Here is a 12,324-nt window from a genome sequence, read left to right on the forward strand (position 1 = left end):
TCATTATATGCTCTCGATCTTCGGTACTCAATTATGTAAGCACTTCGATATACAGTTTAAAAGTAAAACTAAATTATATTATAAGTCTAACAGGGTGATTGTTAACAATATTAATATATATAATTGCATATTATCTTACTAAAAGTATTATAATCAACTTACAAGCACAATACAATATTTTTATAACTATTATAATCTATCAACTATTATTGTAGATATCTTATAATATAATTTTAACAGATTATAATAAGAGTTGAGTACTTGTACCTCACATGTAATGTTGTAATAATACTATTAGTAAGCTTACTTGCTCTAAAACATGTTTGTAGTTTAATAGAAACTTTGTATATTTCTTACATTTATATACAAGCATTATAATTACATTACAAGTAAAATATAAGTATTATTTTAGAATGTAATGCTTATGAAATAATTTAATTAGTTTACTTTTGCTATTATTAAATACATTTGTTGCGACTTTTTCGTGATGTGGGAGTCGTGTTTCTAATTCAATCCCCTGTATTCATGCTGAAAGATTTTGTATCGCAATTCTGTTGATCAGTCACTTCACACGAAATTTACAATAGAACGAGAAGGAGGATAAACTTAACGAAGGTCACAGGGTCGAGAGACTGAGCCCCGCACCGAGGATAGATTTACGTTACCACGTGTCTTATTGGATGTAATCGATTTGGGCGCTTTCTTGAGTTACGAGTCCTTTGCACGAACAGTACATAACCTAATACCCAACTCCAGCGGCAAGGTTTCCCTAATTCCAGGGGATGTTTTTCCTCAAAGAGGTTTTTTCCTCCTGGAAAAGGGTTTTAGCCCAGCTGCGCTCCGCCATGTATAGTTTTGTGTCTTTTGTTTTTTTCTTTCCTCTTTTCTTTGCAATGGAAGAGTCCTCTTGAGAACGTCAAGGCACTCGGAAGACAAGGCGTATGCAAAGTATCCGTGGGCCGTTTAATATGCATAGCTCCTGTTCAATGTCGCATATAATGTGAATATGTTGAATGACGTTGTTATCGACACCACAGCATCTGGGCATTTGATGAAACGTGACACAATGTGCATATTGCGTTCCTTCCCGAGCTATGAAACTCGGGGTCCTTAGTGGAATCTGTCAGCTGGAATTTCCCGAGAGAGTCAGTGCAGTAATCGCACGAGTGGTTCATTTCGAGAACCCGACATCGCAACCATGAACTGGCGCGAAAGTCGGATAAAACAAGTTTTCCTAGCACCGATTGGACTGCTTCTATCACTAGGTGGGGGTGGAGGTGGTGGAGCGCGCACGGCTGTGCTAGATCATGGTTCTTTCGTGGTGTGGCTGCTTCCTACGAGCTGCATACGGACGTGGCGTGTCGGTTTCATGAACGTGCCCGTAAGCAAAGTTGGTAGGAGTGCAGGTGTTGGAAGCGGAGGCGCAGATAATCATGCGGTCCGGACCGAAGAGTAAATAACCATTCCGATAGTCCGGTACGGATATGTATTTTCGCGGAGACTATAGATTATCTGCAATATGCGATCAGAGCCTAACGCTGCACCTTTCAAAAAGAACGTCTTTCATTCACGATCGGCAATGCTGAGTCAGCCTCAGCAATGTATCCGCGAAGCGGAGTTCATATGGCCTATTCTGATCGGCCATGTTAAGCAACTACTTATTCCACTAAGACGGGAGTCTATTGGAGAAAATTATACACAGTCGCTTACGTTTCTCGGCCCCTATGTCCTCGGACGAGATCTCGACCTCTCCGTAGTACAAGGCAAAGAGCTAGAAGGCCATTCTGACTCCTGACCTCATTCACCGCCGGTAATAGGATCGTTATGCTTGGGAGTTGAGCACGTAGATATCGTGTATTCTTTGAGATTAGGCGAGCTCTAGAGCCGCGATTGTGGGATACAGCACAGTGGAACGGCAATCGGGGCAAATGTATTTGCCTCGGAGCACAGCTCAGGGGTCGGGAAAGACACGGTAGTTTTGCGAGTTGTAAGATTGAAGCGATCCCTGATCGACATGGTTCGACGTCTTGCGGAGAAATGGGCAGGATCTACTTTTAGAGATTGTGGGTAGTGAAATACTATTTCGTAGGCTATCATAGCTGGATGTACGACATAGAGTCGGTCTTGAAGTTATTGCAAAGGCTAAAGATGATTTATATGAGCGATTTATCCATAGAGGACTCAGACCCCGCTCAGTTCAGTAATCGATTGACCTTGATAATATACCTCTTTCACCTCACACCACCGCCCAAGAACCTGCATGCCACAGCCCCGTCAGCATCGTAGGTTCCTGTCGAAGGATTGCGCAAAGTTAATTTCCTTCTGCACTCGATAAGGCTGACTTCAGGGGTCAGTTCTGTACTTCCTCCGCATTATATGATAGACGCTTTCGGTGCCTGGGCATAAGGCTTCTAAGGGTCAATAGTTGAAGACAGCGTAGTATATATCTCCTCCTTTGAAGTCGAATTATCTGGAAACAGAGGCGAGCAAGCAAGCGGCATCACGAGGTATTATTTCAAGCGATGATGCAACGTCTTCAAACAGAGAAAAAAAATAGGTGGATCTTCTTCACCGAAGATCTAAACGCGACATGTTGTGTCATTACCCATCAGAAAGAAAGATGATACGATGTTCTCAACTTGAATCAGGAGGCCCTCTCACCTCGATGCCGGAACCTAGGGAACCAGTTGTTCATCACAATGGATGTAAAAGTTGGACGTACATCGTTTTGCAGACCGACGACAGGCATGCAATCAGTGGACATCAAGTCAGGTCGCACCTTGAGACAATCAGCATACTTAACGTCGGCTGCATCCTTGGATGACATGCTGTGTATCATCAGGGACTCGGACAGCAAAGTCCGTGTCCGTGGGGTCTGTTTGGGACCTTGGTCCTTGTTCTTTGTGTTATGTAATACGGCGGATGACATAAAGCCTCTCCCAAACTCAGGTTAGCACTTAGGTCCTTCTTTGATTCCACACTCGCTGGGCCTGGGGCCGCAAGGGACTCGTTGAAAATGCGAAGACGGTTCGGCATCATCTTCGAAACGTGCCCCCTGGAAGTCTGTACGTAGCATCGGATCATTACACTTCTTCAAACCTTCTTTCGAGCCGGTTTATTCTTCAGAAAAAAATGAATTCCCTTCCAATACGCTCAGGCTTCAGTTCTATACTTATCAGCTAAGTTATAAAAGCATGTGTATGGACCACACCATCCACAAGTACGTCTTCCTCTGCACTGAAGCATCCGAGTTTATCCTCTTCCTGTCCGATGGCTGCGCAATCTGTCTCAAGTGCCTCAGGCTCTCCTCATCATAGCTCTACCGCAAGCTCCGTTGATTCCGTAAAGTCCAAGCGCGCACGCACAAAGCATGCATGCGATGAATGCAGAAGATCTCAGAAAAAGGTTCGATTTGTTGTTCTTTCATGCAGATGTTAAAATTGACTTGATGCCTGTTCGACTTAGTGCGATGGCGACAAGCCGCTCTGCCGACGCTGCTATCTTAATGGGACGCGTTGCACATATACCCCGCATAAAAGCAGGAGTCAGTGTGCTTGCATCGGTCAAAGTGAAGAAACCCATCCAGAAACTTTTACCCCAGACGTGTACATTTTTCCGGATTGTAAGTCTCCACAGATATGATGTTCAATTTCCTTCTCATTATTGTCTGCAGCATCTTTGGGCTCATTTCACACCTGGTCGGCTACGAGCTCACCGGATCAGTCGCCGAGCGCATCAGGATCTGTGCTTGAGACTTCGTCACCCACGAATCTAGGCCAAGATAATCGGTTCGGGACAGCACAGAACGCGGTTATTGAACACAAAGCGACGGCATATGGATCACCAAAGAACATGACCTCATCGAATTCGATACGGCGTGGCCGACATCTATACAGTCATCGTTCCTATTCGCTCCCGAGCTTTTTGAATACGAGCTCCATTTACTCATCTCCCCACGCGACGGAATTCTCGACATACCCGTTATCCGCGTCGCTCCCACATGACCTCGCAAGGCAAATGCCGGGTATGCAGGAGATCGGAGTGATGAGTTCAGCTCACTCTGCGCTACAAGTCGAACAGGACATTGATTTAGTCGCGTTGTCCACATACGACCAATTCCGACTCCGGCACACTCAATTCACACAGGGAAGTGCTGCCCCCACATGCACTTACAGCGCATCATCTCTCCACGACCAAGAAACCTCGGCACGTCTTGACCAAGGACAACTTCGACTCCTCAACGCTGAGGGATCGATTCAACTGAGAGAGCAGCAGCTTTACGAGATGCAGCAGTATGCCGTAGATCAATGCTCTCAGAATTCTTTCACCGCGAACCCGGTTTCTTTCCCAGCCGATTACGCATCAAGTCTTGACCAACCCGCCCACGAATATTCATCCTGGCCCGAGCAAGTGCATACCCGTAATGTTGCTCCAGTACCTTCGCACACACGAACATCACACGAAGTGCCGAGCGCGCCGCAACATATTGAATACGATGACATCGGTAATGCAGGCCACTTTATCTTCGGGCAGCCGTCGGCCACTCCCGGCCACTTCGTCAGTTCTACTCAGCTAAATGGGCATGATCTGACAGATCTTCCTTCACCTGCTGTTGACCGCCGAACCAACGGGACGATGCTACTCCATCTTCCATCTCCACGCTTCTCCCATGTTCATTGGACGAATGAGCCTGTGTCTCCACCTCTCAGCGGAAGCTATCCGTGCTCGGTCAATCCTAGCCCATCTGCTTACGGCACGAGCGATTTTTATGACTGGTCAAATTGATTCAGGCCCTCATTGTCGCATCCCACTACAAATCCCGCTTTCATTTGCGCCACTGGTGATCGAAGCGGCACCGACTCAGAGTGGGTCCATCCTGACAGCTGATGAAACATGACCTTGAGCACGCTCATGCCGAAAAGCAGTGCTGAAACAGCAGAAGTGGCGTAAGAGCTTTTCCTGTAGCAATATGGACCTTTTATAAGGACATGCCTTTCGTACGCTGAGCTGGAGAACTTGACGTTTGTCTAACTGTTTTCTCGTTGTATGTATTCCTAAATCGGTAATCGAAGATCCTTCTTCCTAAAATGGGTGCTATGTAAGCAAATGACGTGTTCAAATATGTTGCGTCGACTTTCCGGGGGGGTTGTACCGCTACTGTCATTCGCTTTTTCACTATGTACCCACCAGCTGCCTGCGTCGCTTTGAGAAGCTCAGGTCACACCATGACTGTTCTCATAAGAAGTAAACATGCACAGTTTTGGCGGTCTGCACACAACACTTGGTGCCAGTCTTCCAAGCAGTCAAGATATTCTACAAGGAGCTCTCATGCATTCAAACTTGCCTTGATTCTCCTTGGGAGCAGTTGACCCGAAGAAATTTCCATTCTTCCATACTATCTGCTCCTGATTAGAACCTCTCCCTGCTGCAAGTTTTTTTGGGCCCATGAAACAAGTGAATGGGTTGGGTTGTACCAGACGTCCAACTGCAACGTATCTCCCTGCCTCATAGCCTGGCACGTAGCCAGATTCACCGTCAGGAAGCGCCTCGCTTAGGCGCTTGCTAATATGGCTTCAGCACTATTTAGCAAGACTCTCTGTTTGTTCGTCTGTGTATTGTTAATCCAGCGGGCGCCGTTTTCCATATGTGTCTTCAGAGGCTATTGCCTCAGGAAGTGCTACTAGCATCCGCTATATATATAAGTTGCAAATGTATAAAAGGCACCACTTTTCTCTGGCCCATGCACATGAAAACCTTAGAGCTCAAGAATTTTTTGTATCATGGGAACCAGCAGACCTGCATTATCCTTGCACAGCTTCCCACCAAAGGCACATTTGAAATCATATCCCAAACAAAGGTGTTTGATATTGCCTCAACACACTTTCCGTGCGTTTTCACAACGTCAATATCAAACTTCGACTCACATAATTTCTCTTCAAGCAAGTGACCGCACAACATCGCCAAACTGTCACTGTCTCCAAGCCACTGATGAATCGGGTTGGTATGCAGTGTTTTTCGTAGGTGTTATCTGGCTTGTCTCGTTATTGGTAGCTGATAGCCAGGTAGGCTGTAATTGCCATTTCGGGTCCTACTTTGTTCTCTATAACGTTGGACAGCTCAACAATAAAGTCGAGCAGAACAGGAGTGGTATCCGTGATGCTGTTCATTGCATTGGAGACATCTATTCTCGGCTTGCGTGTCGCTCATGAAAGAGAGATGGTGTCGAAAGACTCAGGGGATTTAGAGCACGCGCATCGTCGATCCCGTCCGTGTTGTACAGCAGTGGCTCGTCCACAACTTCAAGTATGGTATTCATCCTGTTACCACTCATCATATATTGAGCTGACACCTTATTAAAGATTTCAAAGTGGCTCCCAGGTCCAATCCTCCTTGGACACATAGCCATTCTGTTTCTATTAGGGAGTGTGCTGCTGTCCATGCTCATGATGCTCAGTACTTCTGTTGCTATCGTTACTGCATCCGTCTCCATCGTCTTATTCCCTGTCTATTTTGCTCTGAAGATTGTGGGTTCAAGAGGTTACAGCAGACAAAATGCACAAAGAAGCTAGGCGGGAATTACCAATCGAGTGGCCTGCATGCTCGTTCTTTTCGGATATACATAGCAAAAGATCTCACCTCTCTTCCGATGTACTTGAATTTATTGTTTGTCTAGCTGACATGTCTGTAACGTTATAAACGCCATTTTTTCGTTCCTGCAATTGTTTTTGACAAACTGAATTACAGCTAACAGCCGATACCCATTCTATTGGGAACGTCTCAAACACATCCTTTACCATCATTCGTCGTGGGCTCGCTATAACGAGCATATGGATATTGTATATGGCCATTCTTACCTGTTGCTGATTTAGTTCTGAACATCTCATGCGTGTTGTCAGTTAAAATGGAAATCAACTACATTAGGTTATTGTTAGGCTTCATCGAAGCTAATTCTACCATTGCAAGACAGTCGACCAACTTGATCGTTAACCGTTTTACAAGGACATTAATAGTAATGGTTCATTTCTATCGAAAGTCAGCCTACAATCATATCTTTCTGCATTCTGTCTTTGGTTGTAGAATTGTTGTTTCGGTTTTGTGCCTTAACTGCACGGTTATAAATGATAACTACGAAAACGAGGACCCGAGCGCCGCCTCGCATCTAATCTCTGTCCATATTCCGCCGTAGGGACAGAGCTCTCAGCGTTATCGGAGCTCCTGAGCTGCAATGGGAACACAAAAATCGGACGTGCAGCATGTGGCTTCTGGTAAACGGCGGAATATGGCTTGTCATAATTGTCGGCAAGATAAGGTGAAAGTGAGTGTCTTTGTTCAGAAAGGATTACTTATCAGCTTTCATATTATAAGATTTATATGTCTTTGTAGTGTGTATTCGATGGATCCACAAAAATATGTACTCGATGCTCCCAAAAGAGGCGAACGTGTACTGGACCTATCCCTACAGACCGGAGTAGGTATAGGAAAGCGAGGAAAGAGGGGAAGTCGAAGGCGAACGGTTATGAAATCGACCCGTTCGACATATGGAGTGGAACATCCGACATGAAGCTAGAGAAGTCCTTTGCCAAGGCTGCTGAATATTGTTCAATACCTCCGATAAACACGCAAGATATGCTTCAGTCCCCCGGAGTACTTGTGAGGAGCCACATGAATTCCTTTCATTGCTTCCTTTGGTCTAAATCTCATGGTGGCGGAAGTCACCAAATTCGCACCTTCCTTCCGATAGAGTCGCATATGGCGAAGCCTTTGCAATATGCGACAATGCGTCATACTCCCATCCTGAACCGTGGAACTCATCCAGACGACACGAGTCTTCGTGGACATGGAACGCTGATGGAGCGCTGAGCTACGAAAATCGTCCAGACGTGCGTGGTTCCTACCATCATATTGCTCAAAGCTCGTCAGATCCGAGAGTGCGGGGTAACACGTATGGGATCTAATTATCCAGCTAAACGTATTACTGATCCTATCAATACAGACACGCTTCTTCGATTGGAGATAGAGTTCGTACCTCCTACGGCTGCTCACCATTTCTCGGTTCAAATCATGGGATTTTTCACCATGGCGCACCACCAACGAGCCAAATCCTCCGAGACGTACCTTCGCCACGCGACTCCTTCGCACCTGAGTCCAGTTCGTATGGGTCCATCTCGGGAGCGCTGCAATTCAACTCAAATAGGTTTTGATGACACCTTGTAAATCTTTATTACCCCCGTGTATTGATCGCCGTTGTTGTATTGTAGTGAATGAAGTTCGAGTACGGCCTATAATATGTGTATTGACTGCGTTCCCCTTGCCCCGCCGAACACTTGGCTGGCACGACTCTTCTCAAATACACAAGCGTAAGAAGCGTTCGTCCTGAACAACGTCTTCTCGTGAGTACGATGGAAGTATGTGCCTGATCACTTTTGCTGTAAGTGCGATCAATGCTTTGTGGCGGATGAAAGTGCGACGCGTCCAGAACTCGGACGCGCCCTAAAGGAACTCCGATCTCATCGGAGCTCTCTGAGTTTGAAATCTTCAAAGTTCGGTGCCTAAGGGCGAATCAGTATCAATATCCCGTCCAATGCGTCCTGTTATTTATGTGCAATTAATACTACATTTGGAGTGGAGAAATTGATTTATTACACGAGAAGCATGATTCGGGTTGAAAGAGAGTGAAAACAAAAAGCAAAGCAAAGCACAACAATGAAGATACTACAAACATTTATCTGTGCAAGAAATAAAATGGCTTCGTCGTGTAAAGAAATACGAATATAGAAAACATAGTCCTCAGATTGTGATAAATTCTCCGCAGTGAGATTGATGTAAATTGAAGTCCATGGCTTCGTGGGTATAAGCATCCATTCCTTGCTGTGTGTCACCGGAGTTACTATCGTGGCCTGTGTTAAGGTAGTCCAAACCTGCGTGGCCAAAGACCATTTTCTGACGACTATACAATCAAATGCGATGGTCAGCAGATGGTCATCAAAAACGCAAACTTCTATACTTACTTTTGGAGTGCGTCAGCATATACTTGGTCAGACACGCAGCCGGTGTCCATATGAGCAGACAAGACGCTGAACGTTTGGGAAATGACATCTGGACCGGATAAGAAAGGTCCCTGAGGACCAAAGTAAGGTTGTTCGCCATCGCATTGGCTCGAGGGTGATTGGGATGTGGGCGATGGAGCAATGTGCAGAGAACAATGATATTCCTCGAGGGGTTCAACAGGTGTTCGCCACTGCTCGAAATTATCCAGTATTTGGTCGATTTCGCAAGAGTCATCGGACGAGCCGGAGTCCGAAGGAGCTCCCGAAGAAAGCTGCACATCTGCAAGCATTCTACCGTCGAAGTCGTTCGTATACGAGCTGCAATTCATCAGTTCGTTGTGATACATTGGTTGCACACCATAGGAAAACGGTAGAGGCGGAGGATGATCAAATGATTCCTGATAAGCACTATGAGAAGTGCTTCCATCAGGTGATGTAGATGTGAGAAGGTGCATTTGATAGTCGCCCGCCTGGCACAACATACGTGATGGAATGTCGACGTGCAACTCTGGAACGGCTACCGCAACATCCGAGTTTCCATATTGGACTGGACTGTATAAAGGCTCATTGAAGCCAATCGGATAGGTTTGCTGAAGAGAGGATTCGCTAGTGTTGAGTGTTTCCTCATGACATTGAACTTCTGTCATGGCAGTATCCGTTTGTACGAGTGAAGCACTATCCGGAGTGCTTTGAGAAGTTTCTATGCTCTGAGGAAAACAAAGAATGACCGGTACTTGTCAATTTAATGCTCCAAGAGCGCTAATAAGAAAGCTTACATCTGTTGTACTCATGACACTTAGATATTCGTCAGGAACACCTCTCACGTGTGCGCGAGCGTCGCCCTTAGTGGCCTTCTTTTGGTCATTCGTCTCTATGCGTTTCGGATCTGTGAACGGACGGTACTACATGATAGGAGTATAAGTGATTGAGCATTAGGTCGGAGAAAGCATGGCATACAGTCTGGCCTGTCTCTCGGTAAAATTGAATCTCTTGTATAGTTTCACCATCTTTCCTAGATCCTGAAGCCTGATAAGAGTAAAGAAGTAAGTGAATGAAACAAAGCATATGGATCGCCAAAGATGCAAATCACGGCTAGTTCGTGGGCGCTAACTTAGGCGCCTATTGACGTGTACGGCTCCTTGGCAGACAAAAACATCCGGTAGAAGAAATATAGATCACATACCCGGGAGGTTTTCCTAGGTGCTTTCGACATTGACAAACAGTATGAATACTTCAAAGTCCTGTAGGAAAGGTTAGTAGTGCAGGGTAAGTGAAGGTGGCAGTGGCAATCCTGGAGAGGGTAATAGCTAACTAGACGTTTGCGACAGGAGAGTCGAGTTGGGCTATGGATGGCGACTTCTCAGAATGGGCTTTCTTAAATGCTCCTGGTCTTGCAGCGGGCGATTACCATGTATGCTTGTTTATAGATACTATTCGGCGAAGAAGTAAACCAACGGCGGACTCGTGTCGGCGAACATTTGAAAAACAAGGAACGAAGTGAATACAGGAAGCGAAGGTTCATGTCGACATTGTGCAAGATAGAAAGCAATATAGGATATAGTCCTATCTAGGCAGTGTAAGGCGATACGTGCTAGGAATAAGGCTCAATGTAGGGTAGAAACAGACGTGGACGCGTTCCAAATGAGTAATCGCCAGCCCGACACGCGTTCGCGCAGGGCCCACATGATTATCTCCCGAGTGTTATTACTAATGATCATCCAGCCAGGCTTTTGCTACACTGGGCATGTTGGCTAATATGGCAGTGTGTAGTCTGCTTCCATGTATCCTGACAGTTTTCGGATGATCCGAACGATTTTCTCAAATTAATAGACACCACAGCTGCTGCTGGACCCTGGCGAGAATGCACTGGCTCATCGCATACTCTCTAGCTGCCTGGGAAAGACTTAGTAAGCTACCCAAAATAGATTACAGTCAGATCGCAAGTGTGAGTAACTCGCCGAGTTATCTGATCTTCTTTCTTTCTCGGCGGGAAATTTGTGGAGAAGGAAGGCAACGCAAGTGAATTTAGACAAAGTAACATCGTTCACTCCCTTGGCATCCGATGGATATGGAAGCGCGTCGCTTCACTATGTCCTTGACAGGTAGAAAGCCACAAAAAGAACACTAACTAAATCGTTCAGAAGGGCCCCTGCAGGCTGCGGGAGCTCCTTACTATATGCATGCTAAAATGTGTCAGTGGCACGATGTCTCCGTTTCTCCGTTTCTGCCGCAAAGTACACTCAAAGCAATTCCTGAATATTACAGTGTACAATGTAGAAGACATAAGCAGTTATGATGGCCATCACGAGAGATTTTGCATATTGGATTGTGTAAAGGCATATGCATGCACATTGGTAACCATAGCAAAATACATTACTTAAATGAAGCTTACCAGTGTACACACTTCAAATTGTCTTTCTGTATTCACTTAGCTTGGAATGTAAATGAAAGAGTACAGTATCACTGGCCTGAATCACTGTGTATTAGCATCCTGCTGGGAACTCAGTCATTCTGGAGGCCTGAGATGTATGGGTGGTCATACCTCTGTGTAGAACTCGGTGATCCCGGCAGCTTGAAATTTATTACGTCGACACTGAAGAAGATGGTCGTATGACTAGTGATACACAAGGTCGGGTCAGGTCGGGTCAGGAGGGTTTTTAGTCTGACCCATGACCTGACCCAGGTCAGAATTTTCCAAAAATCCTGACCTGTGACCTGACCTTGTCTGACCCAGCTGGGTCAGGTCAAAGTGGGTCAGGTCAGGTCAGGTCAGGGGTCAACCTGGGTCAATGTGTACTTATACTAGTCTCTTGCTACAGATTTTCTTATGCAGCCCTTGTTGTAGACAGAGACTATTACTATCTGAGTTAATAGGTTTGTTAATAAGCTCAGTTATTGTAGGATAAAACTCTGTCTGTTAAAGTAATCCAAATTTACACTTGAAACACTTACAGTTAATCATTAAGGTACAGTTATGGAATGTATACTTGAGTAGTCAACAATTGTTATGCTTGCATTACAAACTGTGTTTGATACAGATGAAGGAGGAAAGTAGCCATGCTTTGTTTGAGCTGAAGATAAGAACAGATTATACATACTACATAGTGTGTAATATCAATCTTAAGTCTGTCCAGACAGACAAACCTTGTACATTTTCCAAACAATTGGATACATACTACTCCTGGGTAGAGTGGCTGAGAAGCTAAGACCACTCGTCTGTGTCCCAGTCGGTAGATGCATTCTCGCTGTCGTTCACATAAACCATACGTTCCTTGTC

The 12,324-nt window shown here is 45.4% G+C and overlaps 4 protein-coding genes across 4 annotated transcripts; 3 read left to right on the forward strand and 1 right to left on the reverse strand.

The window, feature by feature from the left end:
* Positions 1 to 1,198: 1,198 nt before the first annotated feature.
* On the forward strand, positions 1,199 to 1,795 carry FOMMEDRAFT_151116 (uncharacterized protein; the record flags this gene model as incomplete). The annotated part of the gene is made up of 2 exons (XM_007262227.1): positions 1,199 to 1,438; positions 1,508 to 1,795. The coding sequence occupies 2 exons, from the start codon at positions 1,199 to 1,201 to the stop codon at positions 1,793 to 1,795; spliced, it is 528 nt and encodes a 175-aa protein (XP_007262289.1).
* A 1,262-nt stretch (positions 1,796 to 3,057) lies between these two features.
* Positions 3,058 to 4,785, forward strand: FOMMEDRAFT_144289 (uncharacterized protein; the record flags this gene model as incomplete). Its single annotated transcript, XM_007262228.1, has 3 exons — positions 3,058 to 3,405; positions 3,466 to 3,622; positions 3,674 to 4,785. The coding sequence occupies exons 1-3, from the start codon at positions 3,271 to 3,273 to the stop codon at positions 4,783 to 4,785; spliced, it is 1,404 nt and encodes a 467-aa protein (XP_007262290.1). The 5' UTR covers positions 3,058 to 3,270.
* A 2,440-nt stretch (positions 4,786 to 7,225) lies between these two features.
* On the forward strand, positions 7,226 to 7,955 carry FOMMEDRAFT_25447 (uncharacterized protein; the record flags this gene model as incomplete). Its single annotated transcript, XM_007262229.1, has 3 exons — positions 7,226 to 7,315; positions 7,384 to 7,650; positions 7,713 to 7,955. 3 exons carry the CDS (start codon positions 7,226 to 7,228, stop codon positions 7,953 to 7,955), a joined length of 600 nt encoding a protein of 199 aa, XP_007262291.1.
* An 832-nt stretch (positions 7,956 to 8,787) lies between these two features.
* FOMMEDRAFT_151119 (uncharacterized protein) lies at positions 8,788 to 10,260 on the reverse strand (the record flags this gene model as incomplete). The annotated part of the gene is made up of 5 exons (XM_007262230.1): positions 8,788 to 8,947; positions 9,009 to 9,754; positions 9,824 to 9,949; positions 10,005 to 10,073; positions 10,231 to 10,260. The coding sequence occupies 5 exons, from the start codon at positions 10,258 to 10,260 to the stop codon at positions 8,788 to 8,790; spliced, it is 1,131 nt and encodes a 376-aa protein (XP_007262292.1).
* Positions 10,261 to 12,324: the final 2,064 nt, after the last annotated feature.

This window comes from Fomitiporia mediterranea (genome assembly GCF_000271605.1).
Source record: "Fomitiporia mediterranea MF3/22 unplaced genomic scaffold FOMMEscaffold_1, whole genome shotgun sequence".
In the NCBI taxonomy this organism is placed as follows: Eukaryota; Fungi; Basidiomycota; class Agaricomycetes; order Hymenochaetales; family Hymenochaetaceae; genus Fomitiporia; species Fomitiporia mediterranea.